Consider the following 18,066-nt stretch of genomic DNA (forward strand, 5'->3'; position numbering starts at 1 on the left):
AGAACCAGCTGCCCCGAAGCAGTTGCTATCCCACTGCCTGGTGGGGCAGAGCTCTAAGAAGTTAGTCCCTGCTGTGTCTGAACTCAACTGCAGATTGCAACCCCAGTAGGAGTGCAGATATCAAAGGGTTTGGGTTCAAAGTTTAGCCTCTCCCTAAGCTAAGGGCAAGAAATGGCTGCAGAAGTGATAAATAACAACACTTACGCAAACACACACGAAAGCAGAAAAGAAAACCTCTTTTCAGAACTGTTTGTGCTTTCCTAGGAGCTCACCACTCCTTATTTACCAAGAAAAAAGGTCACATAGTAATGCCTTTTTTTTTGAAAGCTTTGGTCCCTAGAGTGGCTTTGTGAGAGAAATCTCTTTTTCCATGAGCATGCTGAGGGGAGTGGCCAGGCAGCTGTAGCCAGCTCCCAGCTCTGATGCCATGCAGGCAACCACATCATGCAAAACATTCACTGCAACGCAACAGGCGACGCTGAGCTATCATCACTTGAGTCCTTTGGCACAAACAGGGCTCCTGAAGACACAAGCCCCCAGTTCTTTCAGCCTCACATGAGTCCTGTCTCAGAACATAAGTGGGATTTAAAAGATAGAAAAATAGTTAAAAAAACCTGGCATCTAAGGAAGTATTTCTGCAAGATAAAGTCTCACCAACAGAGACTGCCTCATATTCCATTTTAGAGACTAGATCCCCTCTATTCTACCCTGCTGAGGCCACATCTGGAATATTGTGTCCAGTTCTGGGCCCCTCAGTTCAAGAAAGACCTCAGGGAACTGCTTGAGAGTCCAATGCAGAGCCACAAAGATGCTGCAGGCAGTGGAACATCTCCCTGTGAGCACAGACTTAGGGAGATGGGGCTCTTGAACTGGGAGCAGAGGAGCCTGAGGGCTGCCCTCATTGCTGGTAATGAAGATGTGCAGGGCTGGAGCCAGGCTCTGCTCGAGGATGTGCAAGGACAGCACAAGGGACACTGGGGGCAAGCTGGAGCAGAGGAGGTGCCATGGCAACAGAAGGGAAAACTTTGTCACTGTGAGGGTGCAGAGCCCTGGAGCAGGCTGCCCAAAGAGGTTGTAGAGTCTCCTTCTCTGGAGACTTTCCAAACCCACCTGGATGCGTTCCTGTGTGACCTGCCCTTGGTGATTCTGGCAGGGGGGTTGGTCTGGATGATCTCTGGAGGTCCCTTCTAACTCCTAACATTCTGTGATTCTGAGGTCCTCAGCTGGCTGAGCAGCATAGCTCCACAGAAGTCAGCTTGGCTCAGCCAAGGATCTACTCGTAAGGGCTCAGACAAAGAACATGAATAAACCACAATATTTTATATATATTGTATAAATATTATTAATAAAAGGTCATAACAAAAATAAAACAAACTGACTGGAACATCTGCCTGTCAGTTTCAGTGAGGAGGAGAGAGCAGGTCTGTACAAGAAGAGACTTATGCACATTAGTGACATGATATTGGAAAGAGGATACAGGTCATGTTCTGGCACCAGATTTACATGCTGGGGAAAGGGTTGTAAGGTGCCACCCTGCCCTCTCTCCAATAGCTTTTTGGCCTGTGCAAAGATGATGCTCAGCCTGTATGTCCAGACCAGAGTCAGCCAGAAATCCTCATGCTCTGCTTGGAAATCAATTGACTGGAACTGGAAGGGACAGCTGACATAAGTGGACTCTGTCACAGAGCTCAGCCCCTTGGCAGGGGAGCTGGGAAGAGCTGAATTTTGCCAGCCTTGCACAGAGGTTACCACCTCAGACAGGCTCTTTGTCACTCAGCAGGTCTGATGACATCCCATAGCTTCAGTTTTATCCTGAAGGCTCAGTGTTCTGCAGGAGAAATCTCACAAGAAGTAGAAGAATAAAGCCATAATGAAAATAGGTTCACAGCTCCAGGGAGAAAACTTGCCCGAGCCACTGACCTGAGTGCATTGTCTGTGTTTGCCAGCCCCACACACGGTGTCACTGCTGGTGTCATTCAGCAGCAGCCCAAGTAAGGTGTGAGCTGTGTGTCACTGGATTCCTCCTCCTCTCGGGGCTGAGAGTTTTCTGTCCCCTTTCACTCCAGTCCTAAATGGGCTGGAGACAGCTGCCACCTCCTCTTTGCTGACCCCAGTGCCAGGCTGGCTGGACCTCGGTGGGTGCATGCCTGTGTCAAATACCTACAAAACAGCTGCAGAGCATTTAAGGCTTTACTGGGCAAAGAGCTCACAGAATCAGAGTCATTTGGGTTGGAAAAGCCCTTTAAGATCATTGAGTCAAATCATTATTTAACTCGACCATGGCTGGTCCTAAACCACGTCCTTCAGCACCTCATCTCTGCGGCTTTTAAACACCTCCAGGGACGGGGATCCAAACACCTCCCTGCGCAGCCTGTCCCGGTGTTTAAGAAGCCTCTCGGGGCACGAGTTTCTTCCGATGTCCAACCTCAACCTCCCCTGCTGCAGCTTGAGGTTTCCTCTGCTCCTGTCACTTGTTTCTTCGGGAAGGCACCGACGCCGCCTGGCTCCAGCCTGCTCTCAGGGGGCTGCGGAGCGCCGGAGCAGCTCCGGTGGCTTTGCACCGCAATTCCCCGCGCGCCCCGCTCCCCGCATCGGGCCGGCCCCTGCCCGCGGCGCTGTCATGGCGGCAGCCCCGCAGCGCGGCGGGGGCCGGGCGGGGAGGGGCGGCGGCGGCGGCCATTGGCTGGGCCCGGTGCGGCCGCCAGTGCCCCGCGCCCGGCCGCCGCCGATGGAGCTCCCGGGGACGATGGAGCCACTGCCGCCGCGGGGCTTCTCCGAGCAGCAGTTCCAGGCCGCCTGCCGGGAGCTGGACCAGCCGGCGCCGGCGGCGGGGGGGCCCTGGCAGCTCCTGGTGGAGACCATGGGAGTGCGGATTTACCGGCTGTACGACGAGGTGCGCGGGCGGCGGACGGGGGGAGCTCCGCCGCACCGGGGGGCGGCCGTTCCTCCGGCCCTCCCAGCCCGGGCCTGAGCCGGAGCGCTACGGGAGGAAGGGGGAGGGTCGCACGTCCCGGTCTGGAGCCGCCGGTTCCCCGCACGGCTCAGGCTAAGGTCCGGTGCCCGCCCGGGCTCGGTTTCTGCGGGCTCGCAGAAAGCAGCTTTGAGGGTAATGCCATTAACTGCGGCTGGGGAAAGCGGCTCTGCCGTGAGCGCCGCAGGACAGCCTGTGAGAAGGGAAGGACCCCCGCGGATCGAGTTGGGGATGGCCCTGCTCGCTGCGGGGGCTGGAATAGATGAGCTCTAGTGGTCCCTTCCAACCAGGGCGTTCTGTGATGCTGTGGAATGTCTTCTATTCTGTTCAGCGGCCCTGCTGCATAAAGGCACAGGAAGGATAAGCCTCTGCTGCTTTCCAGCCAGCTTCAGCCGATCCAACAGCAGCAAAGGCTGCAGCATGGCTGGGCTGACGCTGGACACCGGCTGGGAGCCTAATGAAAGGCAGAATCCTGTGTCCTCGTTCAGGAGATGAGGTCGTGCAGCACTTGCACCCTGAATTTAGTGACTTCTGAATTATGTGATAGTAAATAACATCACTACAGGTCTGTTTTAACCCGTGGTGTAGCAAGAGTGCCTTCAAGACCTGTACTGTATGAATATCTTCTGCTAATCCTCAATTAAAAGTATTACAGATGCTTCCAGCTGCCTCTTGGCTGGGACATAAAACCTTTTAAAACAAGCAATGCAGTGTAATCATTTGATTAAAGCTGTTCTTCTGGAAGCTTGTAGCTGTGATGGGGCCTTGATAAGGTACAAAGGATACAATTCCTTGCAGAGCCTTGGGAACAAGCTCTGATAGCTTAAATGAGAAAATTCCAGCATGGCTTTCTTCTCTCAGTGAAAGCAGAAGGACATGAAGAGCAGTGAGTGTGCTGCTGAACAGCTTTGTATGCTGGCTGCAGAAGTCAGGCTTGGGGTGAGCTTTGGTTTGATCCCTCTCAAGGTGCAGTTGCAATCCAAGTTCAAGAGAACACCGCAAAAACTTCTCTTCAGTGGAAGAGCAGCCCCATGACATGGGGAAATAAGGCTTCCTTTCTGAGTCACTGGAAGAGCAAGGAGAATGGTGGTTTGTTGTTCTCCTGCCTCATGCCACACCTAATATAAGCACACACACTTGCACGGTAATCCACATATCTCTTCTGACTACTGCCCTGCAATCATTGTTGGGGCTCAAGCAACCATTTGGGTGGCACCAGTGTTGTGCTTTGACATTGCAATCTCAGGTGTAATATTTTCCAGATTAGCTTATTTCTTGGGCAAATAAACCCCAAAGATGTTGTGGGTGCAGGGAGCTGAATAGTCCAGCTTTGAAGCCAGCGATTGATGCTTCAGGGAAACTACAGTAAAGATGAGTAGTCTAAGCCCTTGGGTCCATTATTCTTTTCTGGTGCATCCCATCTTCATCTTCTAGGGCTGATTTGAGGAAGGCAGGAGAAAGAAGATAAATCAGCCATTCACTAACAGAGTGTTGTATAATCCCTCCCTTTCCTTGGGGATGCTTGGATTTGGCTCCTACATTGTATATTCAAAATACTCTCATTGTTTTAGTTTAGCCCCGAACTGGTGCTGACAATTGTACAAACACTCTATAGGCACAGATGGAGTTTCCATATGCTGAGTGCAGACAGCTTTCAGAAGGAAAACAGCTGATAAATATTCAAAGCAGATATAATAGACTGTTGTATATAACCATGAAGATTGTGAAGCATTCCTTGTATCACAGCCTGAAGCACAAGCAGACCTAAAACGTGCTGGAAAGTTTATTCCAGATCATGCAGAACTTGGTAACCTCCTGGAATTGGCTGAGTTGCTTAATAAACACATTGCATAGGGGCTGGAGACTTTGCCACAAGGCTTTCATGCTTCTGGGAAGCTTCAGTGCGGGCAGGATTTATTCCACACTGACTACTGGAGATGAAAAGAGGTTTGGGGGTGTGTGTGAGTGTGAAGAAACATGCTCCCTTTGGAACTACTTATGAAGTAAAAGGGGACTGGTGTAAGGGAAGGAACAGCCATTGTGTGGGGCAGGACAGTCTGTCTGGGTTGAAACTTTCATGTCTAGATCAAAAAGTCGAGAGGTTAAAGCCTGAATCTGACATTGTTTTTTGAACACTTGGCTTTCCCAGCTCTTGAGCACATTTGTAGTATGTGCCCCACCTAACTTCCTTCAGCTGCTCTCCCTGCTGCAGAGTACTTCCCTTTCCTGTGTGACTTTTCCTCTCCCCATTCTGTTTCTACAGCAATCAGGACTTTATGAATATAAAATCTTTGGTGGTCTTGCTGACTGCCCCCCAGAACTGTGTGTGGATGTCTATATGGACCTAGATTTCAGAAAGCAATGGGATCAGTATGTTAAAGGTAAGCTCATCTGGGCAGTTTCAAGGCAGATTTGCTCTCCACAGTGACTCTTCCGATTAAAATGTTCTTCAAAAGCATTTTAAAGTTGTTGCATCCAAAGACTTGGGGCCAGGCTGAAGTGCCTTTTGGGATAAGGTTGGACTCTGAAGATCTACAAACACTGACAGAGACAGCTTATCTTGGCTTTTCTTTGGTTAAAGGATATGGTTAATAACTGATTGCTAGAGCAGCAAATGCAACTGGGCCTTTGATGAACAAACCAACTCTGTGATCTGTTGTGGTAATGCAAAGTGGAAGCTGGTGACAAAGCATTCTGCTTTGTGCTGGAGCTGTCCTCTAGCACTGGCAGACTTCCAAATGCAGGTGGGATACGACTGACCTGCAGAGATGCAGAGGTAGATGAGCTGGTAGCTCACAGCTGCCTTGGGGTCTTTAAAACAGAGTCTTAATCCCTTTGAAAAAGGAGAGGTCTGCACTTAGAGATTGAAGTAAAGCTACTAACCCAATGCTCCGCTGACCTCTGCTGGAGAGCAGCCTGCTGGAGCTTGCTGCAGCACGGAGTTGTGCAACCTGTGCTGCTCCACCCTGGAGGAGAAGCTGTTTTCCTGGGTCAAGGCTGCCTTGCAGAGCATACCAACAGAAGACGTTGTATAGGGGAAGAATGTCTGATGTGTGACACTCTCCTTGCCTCAGCAGTGAGATGATCAGTCTGCTGTAGCCTCATGCTCCAAACCACTGCAGGTGGTGTGGCAGGCTCTGTGCTGTGCCTCTTAAGGATGTCGACACGTCAGGCAGGAGTCTGCTGTAAAGGAGGAAAAGATCACTCTGTTAATGTGACCTACACCCTTTTAAACTGCCTCTATGCACGGGCCACCCCAGGGCACACAGGAATTTCCACTGGCTCAGCCCTGTGGCTTGTCAGGTCCATTGCCCTGACCTGGCTGTTACTGCCTCAAGGGAAGAAGCTGTGCAGCTTTTCAAACTCCTTTATGCAGTTTGACGTGGATTAGTTTTTCTCCTGTGTGCCACACTATGAAACTGAGTTGCTGCCATGCTTTAGGCACTATTCTTAGGGGTTTTTTATTCCATTTGGTTGCCTTCTGATTGAGTTTCCAGGCAGGCTGGAGGCAGTGTAATGAAGGCTCATAACTGCTCGAGCTTCTTGTTCACCCTTACTGCTGTGGAATTCCTAATAGCTTTTCCAAACTCCCATTAATCCCTCTTGTAAGACCTCTCCAGGTATTAGAAAGCAGTGCTCGTCCTAGTTCCATGTTAACTCAGGATCACTTACAAAGATCGTGACATGCTTGTGAAAAAGCACTCTGTGCTTGTGGCTCAGGGCTGGGCACAGTGTGCACAGGTGAGGGAAAAGCTTGGAGGTGGAAAAGCTTTGCATGAGCTGACTGTCTGAAGAGGAATTTGCTTGCCTCTGCCCTGATCCGTTCCTGATTTGTGTTTTGGGAGTTTGGTTTGGTTTTGGGGTTGGTTGGTTTATTGTTGGGTGTTTTTTTCCATCATTGAATTGAACAGCAGCAAAAAACCAGGCCACCTATTTTTGTGTTTGGTTCTTGACAGTCCCTGCAGCAGAGCATTTTAATGCCTTCTGCTGCTACAACTTTACATTACACAGAAGTTTTGAGACAAGGGTTGCATGTGAAATGTGCTGCTGTTAGAAATCTGAGCAGTTCTTGATGCCATGTATCATTCTCTTGCAGCAGAAATTAAACCTCTCCAACAATCTTCCTGTTTTTCTACTAGAACTGTACGAGGAAACATACAATGGAGAAAAAGTCATCTACTGGGAGGTGAAGTTCCCCTTCCCTCTCTCAAACAGAGATGTATCCTTGCAAATGGTTTTGTGCCTCCTGCAGTTTTGGTCACCTGGTCATCCAGGGCTGCTAACCATGTGCTGATTCCACTGCTCTGCTGTACTTGATCTAAGATCTTGCAGGCCACATGAATATGTATGGCCTGAAGAGGAGTGTGGGTACCTCTTCCTACGCAGCACTAAAGCTCACAGAGCTGAGTAATTGCTTGTTGGGATTGAATCCTGCAGAAGCATGAGTGAAAGGGTTGGCATTTGTGATGGAATTCACTTGTCAATTCATCATCTGCCAAGCTGGCAGTGTTTTGACATCCCTCCTCAACTTGGCTCCCAGTATGTCTATATTCGTGAGTGCCGGGAGATGGCTGTGGATGGGCGGAAGATCTGGGTGGTGTTAGCTCAGAGTGTGTCTGTTCCTCAGTGTCCCGCAAAGCCTGGCATCATCAGAGTGAGCAGCTATAAACAAAGCCTGGTGATTGAAAGTGATGGCAAGACTGGCTCTAAAGGTAAGAGGTGAAGAAAGTGTGATCACAAGTTGTGTAGCCAAAGCGGGGAGAGGGGGTGTGGGCAGGATGTGGGAAATCTGAAGGTAAAAGCAGTTCCTGTGAAGTGGATTTGCTGAGCACCAGGAATACTTTAAAATGAATGAAACTTTGGGAGATGGCCAGTGCAGTGTTCTAGTTAAGGGTCTGCCAGTTAACAGCTGGGCTGGGTAGTTAAGAGCAGACTCCTGACCACTTCCTTCTACACCCCCATCCCACTCCCCACTCCCCCAGCCTGCACTTCTTTTCCTGCCAGTTAGGCTGGTTGGGTAGAGTTTGGTGCTGGCTGCAGTCTGGTTGCCTCAGCAATGATGGAAGTATCAGGCTGGACAGATTTGTGGAGTTTGCCTAGGATTGACTCCTGTCTGAGATCAGTCCTTTAAAGAAAATTTTGTTTTATGTGACAGGCTGCTTAAAATGCTTTGCAATTTCTAATACTGTGGTGCTCTCAGCTTCCCAGAGGCTAACTGGGAATGGCCATGCTTGCTTCACATCCCACTTCAGGACAAGCTGAATTTCTGTGAAGAATTTAGAGCAGTACTGCAGTGCTTGGTGGTCAGTCATGCACACCAATAGCTACTGTCACCTGCTGCTGGAGCTGATGCTCAGAGTGTGGGTGGGTGACTCTCTGCTAACTTCCCTCTCCTCTCTAGTCTATATGTACTACTTTGATAATCCTGGTGGGATGATTCCATCGTGGCTGGTCAACTGGGCTGCCAAGGTGAGTAAAGGTTGGCAGCAAAATTGTCTTTGGCTGATCTGTTTCAAGCAGTTATTCACTGTACCCATGCCTGTCCTCTGCATGCTGGGTAGAATGATTTCGTTGTCCACTCCCTTTCTAGCTCTGATGCAGCCCTATTTGTAGACTTGCTGTTGTCTGCTCTGCAATATTATCTGCATCTGGGATATTGTGTCCAGTTCTGGCCCCCTCAGTTCAAGAAGAACCTCAGGGAACTGCTTGAGGGAGCCCAGCCCAGAGCCACAAAGATGCTGCAGGCAGTGGAACATCTTCCTGTGAGCACAGGCTGAGGGAGCTGGGGCTTGGAGCTGGGAGCAGAGCAGCCTGAGGGCTGCCTTTATTGCTGGTAATAAAGATGTGCAGGGCTGGAGCCAGGCTCTGCTCAGGGATGTCCAAGGAGAGGACAAGGGGCACTGAGGGCAAGCTGGAGCAGAGGAGGTGCCACAGGAACAGAAGGGAAAATTGTCACTGTGAGTGTGCACAGCCCTGGAGGAGGCTGCCCAGAGAGGTTGTGGAGTCTCCTTCTCTGGACACTTTCCCACCCCCCCTGAACATGTTCCTGTGTCACCTGCCCTTGGTGATCCTAGCTGAGGGTGCCTTCCAACCCCTAACACTCTGTGATTCTGTGCTCTCATAGCAGTTGTCTTTGTTGTCTTTATTTTATTCCTATCAAATTCCTCTGATTAGTCAACCAGGCAGATAAATTTGTGCAACAAACTCAACAAATCCATGTTCCAGAGCGTATGTGAGTGGCTGTAGCAGAAGAAAACTTCAGCAATGCAGCCTGGTTGTGAAGGGCTAAAGGGATGGTCTGTCCTCTGATCTCAGAGTTGTACTTTGTTTGAAGGCCTTGGTCTCCATAATGGGACTTCTCCTTTTGTTTGTATTTTCTCTTGGTTGCATTATGCAAGACTGCCTTTTCCCCTTGTCTCCTCACAGAGTGGGGTGCCTGCTTTCCTGAAGGATATCCAGAAAGCTTGCCATAGTTATCCCAAGAGCACATAGGCTGGAGTGGATCTGAATTGCTTCATTCTTAGAGCTCTGCACTTACAGGAGTGGCTGTTAATATATCACCCTGGATAAAACCTACCTCTAATATGGGAAAGAATTGTATTTCAGTTGGTTTATGCCTTGAATTTTATGAGATTGTTGTTTCCATCTCCAACTGAAGAGCCAACCACTGACAAGGCAACACCAACAGCAGCTGCACCTCTTTGGAAGCACTGAAGTTTAACCTTGCCTCCCATGCTTTGCTTCTGCCAATTGTCATCTGTCAGCTGCAGGGGTTCTGCTGGTTGAACTGTTAGATCCTGGAGCAAGAGATAATGATCTTGCTAGGAAAAATGTCTGAATCTGAACTGAAAATCATGCCTGGCTCTGCTTTTGTGGCCTTGCAGGGTGGCTTCCTACTGAAACTGTACAATGGGACTTGCATTGCTTAGGAGGAAATACTTCTGGTACCCAAGATCTTCATTCTCAAACTGTCTGCCTGCTATAAACCTAAAAAATACTGAAGGCATGGAGGTGAATTACAAAAAGTCTGCAGAAGGATCTGTAATTCTGTGTTACTAAACTTCCTGGTGACAGCTCTAAGTCCAGATCTGAAAGGACTTGTGCCTGAAGCTTTGCATTCACATCTTAATACCCCTGTCTGAAAAGTAAAAACCATTAGCTGTGTCCTGCCAGAATAAAAGAAAAGGAGGAGCTGGCTTCCATGTCTGGTGTAAGGGGAACAAGTTACATCTTCAGGGTCAGCCTTATCTGTAAAGCAGCTTGGACACCAGCTTGAAACTGGAAATGATTTGTAACCGATGCCTGCACCTGAATGTGAATGAAGGGGCTGTGCAGCTTGGGCTTGTTTCTGTTGTTAAAGCTCATGCTGCTGTAAAGGATGAAGCTGTCATTTTGGCTGGTAATCCACTGCAAGCAGAACTGAGCAGCAAAATGAAATTTCCAGCACCTTTGATAGTGGGGGAGGATGGAGAGCATGAAAGATGAGAGTGCCTTGGTCTCAGGGATTTGAATATTCTGCATTGCTCCTAAAGCTAATCCTGTAACTGAACAATTCTTGTGATGGAGCAGCCTTGTCTTGTTGAAGCACTGGCTGAAGTGATGGCCTTTGTATTTGGTGTAAATATTGGTTTCCAATAAACCATTATTTATCCACGCAGTGCTCTTCTGCTGTCTCTCAGTGTTTCAGAGTCACCATGCTGGGCAGGTCACAAGTGGCAGGCTGGTGGCATGGGCTACTCTGTTTTTAAAGACTTCAGGAAGAGGAGCTTGGATTCGTGAGAACCAAGGAGGATTCCATGTGTTCTGGAAGTGGCTGCCAGCTGGATTAAACTCCATTAAATGGGTTTAGGTAGATGGGATTAGGTGGATTGTTCAAGAAGGAGCCAGAAAAACAAACCAAACTGTTGCAGATTTACATCAAGTTTAAAAAGGAGATGAGCTGAGGATGAATCTTCCTGGAGCAATGATGCAGACTGGTTGATCTCCATTTCCTTCTGAGCCAAACTGACCTCCTTGCCACAGCACTACAAACCCTACCTCTAACTGTAAATCTGCCTTAAAGCTCACAGCTTCAAGGTTTACCAAACTGCAGTTGTAGTGAGCTCTGTGTGTGCGCAGAGATGAATCATGTACAGATGAGGTCACTTTTGGTTTTTCCACCCTTTTTTTTCTCCCACCCCTCTGTGATTTTAACAGAATGAAAGCAGGAGGCAGGGTGAAAGCTTTTTTCTATTCAAAACCTCACGATTGTGCCATTCTAGCTGGTTCTCATAGTGTACATTTGTCTGCAGTGGGCTGAAGCACCGAGGCTGAGCAGTTCAGCAGCTGAATGGCTCCATTGTCAATCTTGCTGCAAACGTGGCTTGCTACAGACCCCACACTGAGTGTGGAGTACGTGGCCTTGGCTCACGTAGTCCCAGCTAAAACCATGGCACAGGCAGGTTCTTGTGCTCTACACAACTTCCCAGAGTAAAGCACATTTGATTAAACAGGAGCTGCTGAAAACAGCTTTTCATTTGCCAGCAGCTAACTGATGATAAGAGGGATGCAACGTCAGAGCTGCTGTTAAATTTAGGCCCCCCCTGGGCTTTTACAGTGGCATAACTAAGTTGTGACACCAGGTTATGTCAGTGTGTGTTACTGCACCTATTTGTTGTTAGTGGAGAAGAAAAAGTAGTCCCATTTGGAGGAGATGATCTCTAAGGTCCCTACCAACTATGCCGTTCTATGATTTGTGTCATTTGTGCTCTTGTCTACATGGGGGATTGCAACCAGAAAGAGTGTTGCCATTTTCCAGTCTGATAAAGCATTTCAGACCTTTATTCCTGGTTAATTAAGTGTTGATCTTGTATAAATTTTACATGTGAGCTTTTGGGGATAGCTTGAACAGAAATGTTCCTGCTGTGAGAGCAGTAAATCATTATGCATCAGCTCTCCTGCACAGGGTTAAAACAAATGGATTCTCCCCACCCCCCTTCCCATGCTGGTAGCTAATTTACCACCTGAAAGTTAGCTTTGTGTTTCCCCCAGCTTGGCTGGAAACAGAGCAGAAAGTTTTCTGTGAGAGTGATCTGTGGTAAACATAGGGTTGGGTGCATAAAAAGAAAGAAGCATTCCTGGCAGATAATGATGGAGCCTCTCATCTCCTCTGTCCCACCCCACTGACAGATGCTGATCCCTGCAGATCAAGGTAGGTATCCCGCTAGAGATTGATTGGGACTAAGGAAGAGTTCCCAGCAACCAAAGAGAAATAGGAAACTGCTGTAGTTCCTGGCAGTAAACAAGCACCTGATCCAAAGTGTGATAATTAGGCTTTCCACAAATGTTAATCAGATTTGGATCTATTCTCAGGGACAACCTTTGGGTTGAAATCAGAAGCTCTGCCCAACCCCTCTTTTGCAGGTTGTGCTACTTTGGATGCTGACTGGGCAGCCCCCCTCCCTGTTTCCGTAAGGAGTGATGCTGCAACAAAGTGAATACAAACCCTGCCCCAGTTGTTCAAATCTATTCTTTCCATGTCACCTCTCCATAAAACTGTTGTATTTGAGTTGGAAGGGAAAGGAAAGGAAAGATTCTGAGTAGCCCAAAGTCAACATAGTGAATGATGTCAGATATTCAGTGGCTGCAGTGCTGCCCCTCAGAAGATGATGTGTGAAGGGAAACACAACTTGTCTTTGCTCAGGAAACACCTGGCTGATGCTTCGTTTCTCAAGCAGCTCATTGGCTGGGGTTTGTAATGGAGTGGAACAGAAATGTGGGGAGACAGCAAGATTGACTTCTGCTCTTCAATGCACAGAAGTAGATGATGCACCACCAACACTCTTGCTTTCCATTTGGTTAGTTCTCTATGCATAAAGAACATTTTCACATGGGATCTAATAGTGTACACTTTTCAATCAGCTGAGAGCAACATCTCCAGGCACAGCTTTGCCTTCCCCTAGACAGAGGGATAATTCATAACCAAAATTACTGCCCCACTGTAGTCTTCTGATCAGATAAGGGAACTTTGCTTTTCACTCATCTCTTGAAGATAGGAAACACTGAAGGCTTCCATAGCAATCCAGAAGAGAAGGCTTAGAACAGGAGGTAAGTTGTGATAAATCCAGATGGATGAGATGGAAGAAAAGTGCTTTTGGAGGAGCAAGAACAAGAACAAAGTTCTATAGCAAGATGAGTTTGACTCAGGTGTTTTTCACACTGCTGCAGTCTTGGAAGGAATCCTGATCAGTCAGGTGACTAAAGCCGGTCTTTAAGCATTGTCTGTAGCTGCCAATTAGGATTCCATATGAACAGGTAGAGAATGTCATCCTTCTGTATTAGCTCAGGATTCCCTCTTCCTTGAGAACTTGGCAATAAACAATTATTCTTATCTGCAACCTGCATTACAGAAGCATCCTGGAGTCCTGCTCAGAGACAGGAGCATTTAAATGGGGACCACTCTCCACTGGAAACCTTCATTTCCAAGGTGAGAAGAACTGCATCCAGTGAGCAAGTGTTTCAGTGGAAGGTGGCCGAAGAAGCAATTATGTTGCAGGGCCTTGAATTTAGATATTAATTGTTGCCTTGTGAAACATTCCCTGGATCCCAGCTGTGCATCCAGCTGAACTGATCTGGGGTTTAAACATGAGCATCTCTAACACTGAGGGTTTGGTGAGTTTGCCTTTACCCTCGGTGGGTTTCATGCAGATTTTTGTATTTTGGTAAGCCTTATTTCACCAGAGGAGGCAAAAGAGGCTCTGGTTTGGCCTTTGTGACGCTGGAAGAGTCAATTTTTGCCCAAGTTTAATTTTTTTTTCATCTGTAGAAGTAACTCCTGAGGGAGAATCATTTGAGCAGATTGTCTGGTTTCCAGATCATCAAGGTTTGGATTGCAGCAGCCCTTCTGTAACAAGTGAGGCCAAGGCTTACTTATGTGCCAGCCATACCTCCAATAGGTTCCTGCTGTTAGAATCACAGAATTGTCAGGATCATCAGGATCATCTCAAGTATCATCCAGTTCCAACCCCCCTGCCACGGGCAGGGACACCTCACACTACATCAGGTTGCTCAGAGCCACATCCAACCTGGCCTTAAAAACCTCCAGGGATGAGGCTTCCACCTCGCTGGGCAACCTGTGCCAGTGTCTCACCACCTTCATGGGGAAGAAGTTCTTTTTAACATCCAATCTCAATCTATCCACTTCTCTTTTTGCTCCATTCCCCCTAGCTCACTGTTTTGCTGCCTAAGTATATCTTGAAAGGTTGAGCTCTTTCCCACTCTTCCACCTGGAGCTGTGAGGGTTTGGGCTCTCAGTGTTCCCCCAGAGACACGTTTCCCAAAGCCTGCTGGAGATGGTGTGTCGCTGGCTGTAGCTGGATGCTTCATATTCAGCTGGAGTTATGGTTTGAGAGTGGGTTTTCAGCATTTTGATGGAGAGCAGGCTGTTGCTGTGTGTTTTAAAGGTTAATGTGTTTTCTCAGCATGGAAGTCACATAATTGATTTGTAGGTTTGAGTGGAGAGCTGTGATTCCCTCCCACAAGGAGCCAGAATTGCCTGGCCGACCCATTTCACCCTGTGAAAGGTTCAGATGATGCTGTTCCCCTATTCAAATGAAAACAAACAGTAGGAACATTTCTTCAGCAGGAAATTGCTCTGACACTCAAAGGCTCTATTGTCTCAGAGCGTGAGGTGTGGGGATGTGAACGTGGACGCTGCTTTCCACTGACACTTTTTTTTTGGTGTAACATGGGAATGAGCTGACCCTTGATAACACTTAAGGTGTGGTTCTAGGAACCATGAAGTTGAGAGCCTTATCACTGAGTAATGAGCTTGATTAATTCACTACAGTGACAGGCAGGCATGCCAGTAATTGAGAAAAAAAAGACTTTAAAATCCATTTGGAGCAAGGAGAGGAGAAGAATAAACAAGTCAGCTGAGGGCCTTTTGAGGTCTTTCATCAAAGACATGCCAAGAAATACCTGCCAGGTCACCAAGGGCAGTCACAGGCATTGCAGAGGGTGGTTCACAAGTGTGGGTTTAAGCCATCTTCTCTTTCAGGCTAGGAATTCTGCCCGCTAATTAACTTTGCTACTCAGGTCATGGTGAAAATAAGACTTGAGCAGAGAACAAACGCTTTGCTCTTCATCGTTGCTGCAGTCAGTAGAGCCCAGAATCTATGATGACAATATCAGGGAAGGGTTTTTTTTCCACAGTGCTGATAATCAGCAATGAAAGAAGTTCCTGTGAGAGCCTTTCCAATCTCCATTTTTGGAGATGCTCAAAGCTCAGCCGGACAAGGCTCTAGGCAATTCATCTGACCTTGAAACCAGAGACAACTTCAAATGAGGTGCTGTGGGCTGAAGCAGATGAGGAGATGATCCCATATGTCCCTTCTCAAGCTGAATTATTGTCTGCTATTTTTTTTAATAATAATAAATCCAGGAGATTACAGTGGGGATCCTTCTGAGAAGGCAGCATTATTTTCTTTCCAAATGCTGTTATTTAACAGAGCAGCTCAAATGAGCCAAATTCCTGTGATAAGCAACGAGCTAGAGGCAGCAGTATATGAAGCCCCTTCTCATCAAGGTGTGTATTAGAAACAGGTACAAACACATCTTGGACAAGGTGCTTGTTGTAGGCTTGCATTATTGCTTTGGATTTTTATTTTGACTGAAATTGTTGGTAGGAGCTGGGTGAGAAATCTGGGCAATGTCAACTAAACGAAGTAGAAGCAGACTTCTGGAAGCTGCTGGTGAAGCTTAATATCAGACTAAGTACAGCCCCGAGTGCAAACGTGATGACAGCCCTCGGGAAAGGACAGCAAGAGCAGGCAGGCTGAGGCGGTGCTGCACACTCAGAGTGAAGTTATTGATGCCAGTGGGTTTTGTTCATTTCCTGTTGCATCCAGCAGCTGTGGATCACATTTGAAAGGTTAAAGCTGGGGAAGGCCCAAGAGGGCAAAGCTGAGATGTAATAAAAAGAGAAGATGAAATGCAGGTTTAGAATAGCTAAGCATTCCACAACCAGCCTCTAGTTTTACCCTAACTATCATGAGACTACGTGGTTAAAGGCACCATGCTGTGCCAAACAGTGCTCAGAGTCTGAGCCTTACACGTGGTGTGGCTCTCTTTTTGTCAGAGGGGAACATAGAGTCAGTTATATTTCATTCAAACTCAGTTCATATTAAAGGGTACTTAGTGTTAGCAATCAGAGCCTTCTTCACCAGACCTGGTGCTCATCACCAGCCTAACTCAGTGGTTAGCAACAGCACATGCAGAAATCTCTGTGCTGCTTCTCTAGTGGACTTCACAATACAATGTCCTTTACTGTCACATGCTTTTCCCTTTCCCTTCCCCCTACAGTTCTGTGCCAACCTCTGGGATGAGCCCAAATCCTAATGTGTGATCTGACCTTCTGACATCTTAGCCTAGGGAGCCACCAACTTTGCCATTTTTCCTGCCCTGGAGAGTAAAGCACAGACACCACTCTCAAGGATCTCCTCTTACCCACCCATTATTTTCATGCCTGCCAATGTTTGTGCATTTTACTGTGTTGTAAGGATCTCAGATGCATCTCCATTCCCAAACTGTGTGGATCTATGCACCTGGAGTAATGTGGGAATAAGAATGATACCTTCTGGGTTTGGTAACTGTGGAAGCAAAGGAAAACCAAGAGGGAAAACACAAACTAGGCTGAAAGGACAGCACTGGATGTGAAACCATGGTGGGCAGTGGGAAGCAGTGTTCTGGGAAGAGGACACATTCGTGTTTAAAATGATGTGATGAAATATTTGATCACTACACTTTTCATCAGATTTCCATCCAAAAGCAGGGCACTCTGGCAGGTACCCTTGTCCTCCTTCTTTTTATTAAGCAGAGACATCTTTTGAACCTATGACACTTTTTGCTTGCTATGCCAAGTAAATAAGGACCGAAATTCTTTCCCTGAGGCCCAGTAAATGCTGTCTCTGACATTTAAACCTGCAGACCTGTAGCAGTTCAGCACAGTTGCACTGATGGAAACACCAAGCTCTTGGAGCACTCTTCCCTCGATGAGAAAGTTTCCTGATTTCTCCTAACATTTGAAAAGGTAGAAAGAAAAAGTCATCTGCATTATTCCACCCTTGCCTTGCACAGAGGCAGAAGTAAAAATAAGTTTATTGCCTGCAGTAGCAAATGAGGAGGAAAAGAATCCTAGAATGGCTCAGGTTGGAAGGGACCTCAGAGATCATTTACTCCAAGCTCCCTACTATGGGCAGGGACACCTCTCAACTAGACTCAGGTGCTCAAGGCCTCATCCAATCTTGCCTTGAACCCCCCCAGGGAGGAGGCATCCACAGCCTCCCTGGGCAGCCTATTCCAGAGTCTCACCACCCTCATTATGAAGAATTTCTTCCTCTTACCCAATCTAAGTCTCCTCTCTTCCAGCTCAGAGCTGTTACCTCTCATGCTGGCACTCCCAGCCCTTGTGAAAAGTCCCTCCCCAGCTCTCCTGGAGCCCCTTCAGGTACTGGAAGACAGCTCTAAGGTTTCCCTGTAGCCTTTTCTTCTCCAGGCTGGACAGCCCCAACTCTCCCAGCCTGTCCCCCTATTTGTGATTATCCTCACTTTGGCTTCAGCAGAGTTATTTAGAGAGCTAACAGCATCTGCACAGGAAGTAAGATCTGTAGTTAATGCACTTGAGAGAGCAGATCCTGATTATGTGAGGAAGCTGACAAACAAGCCCAGCCTGTTCTGATCCAGTGGGTGCTAAATTGGCAGCCTCATTGTCTTCCAGCCTGACCTTGCATACCCAGCCCGGGGAGACAGCTGGCAGCTTACTGGAACGTGGCAGAGGGGAAGGAAAACAAAACTACCTACGCAGAGAGAGCCATGCATGTGGAGCAGATGGGGGCAAAGCAGCACCTGGAAAAGGGCAGTAAATAGAGCTGAACAGTGAGGAAAGACTACAGGAAACTGGGTACCCAAACAGAGCAGAACCAGGAAGGCATTTCAAAGGCTGAGGAAAGGGCCACAGGTACCGTGGGACAAACAAGGGCACTGCTGGGCACATGCTGCTCACTGCTCTGTGCAGGCTGCAGGAGCAGGGATTTGGGGAAATAGAAGCAATGTGGATA

The 18,066-nt window shown here is 47.8% G+C and overlaps 1 protein-coding gene across 1 annotated transcript; it reads left to right on the top strand.

The window, feature by feature from the left end:
• The first annotated feature begins 2,660 nt into the window (after positions 1-2,660).
• Positions 2,661-10,598, top strand: PCTP (phosphatidylcholine transfer protein). Its single transcript, XM_009911489.2, has 6 exons — positions 2,661-2,893; positions 5,235-5,352; positions 7,111-7,190; positions 7,512-7,683; positions 8,373-8,440; positions 9,398-10,598. The coding sequence occupies exons 1-6, from the start codon at positions 2,729-2,731 to the stop codon at positions 9,461-9,463; spliced, it is 669 nt and encodes a 222-aa protein (XP_009909791.2). The 5' UTR covers positions 2,661-2,728; the 3' UTR covers positions 9,464-10,598.
• The last annotated feature ends 7,468 nt before the right edge of the window (positions 10,599-18,066 follow it).

Source organism: Dryobates pubescens, chromosome 20 (genome assembly GCF_014839835.1).
Source record: "Dryobates pubescens isolate bDryPub1 chromosome 20, bDryPub1.pri, whole genome shotgun sequence".
In the NCBI taxonomy this organism is placed as follows: Eukaryota; Metazoa; Chordata; class Aves; order Piciformes; family Picidae; genus Dryobates; species Dryobates pubescens.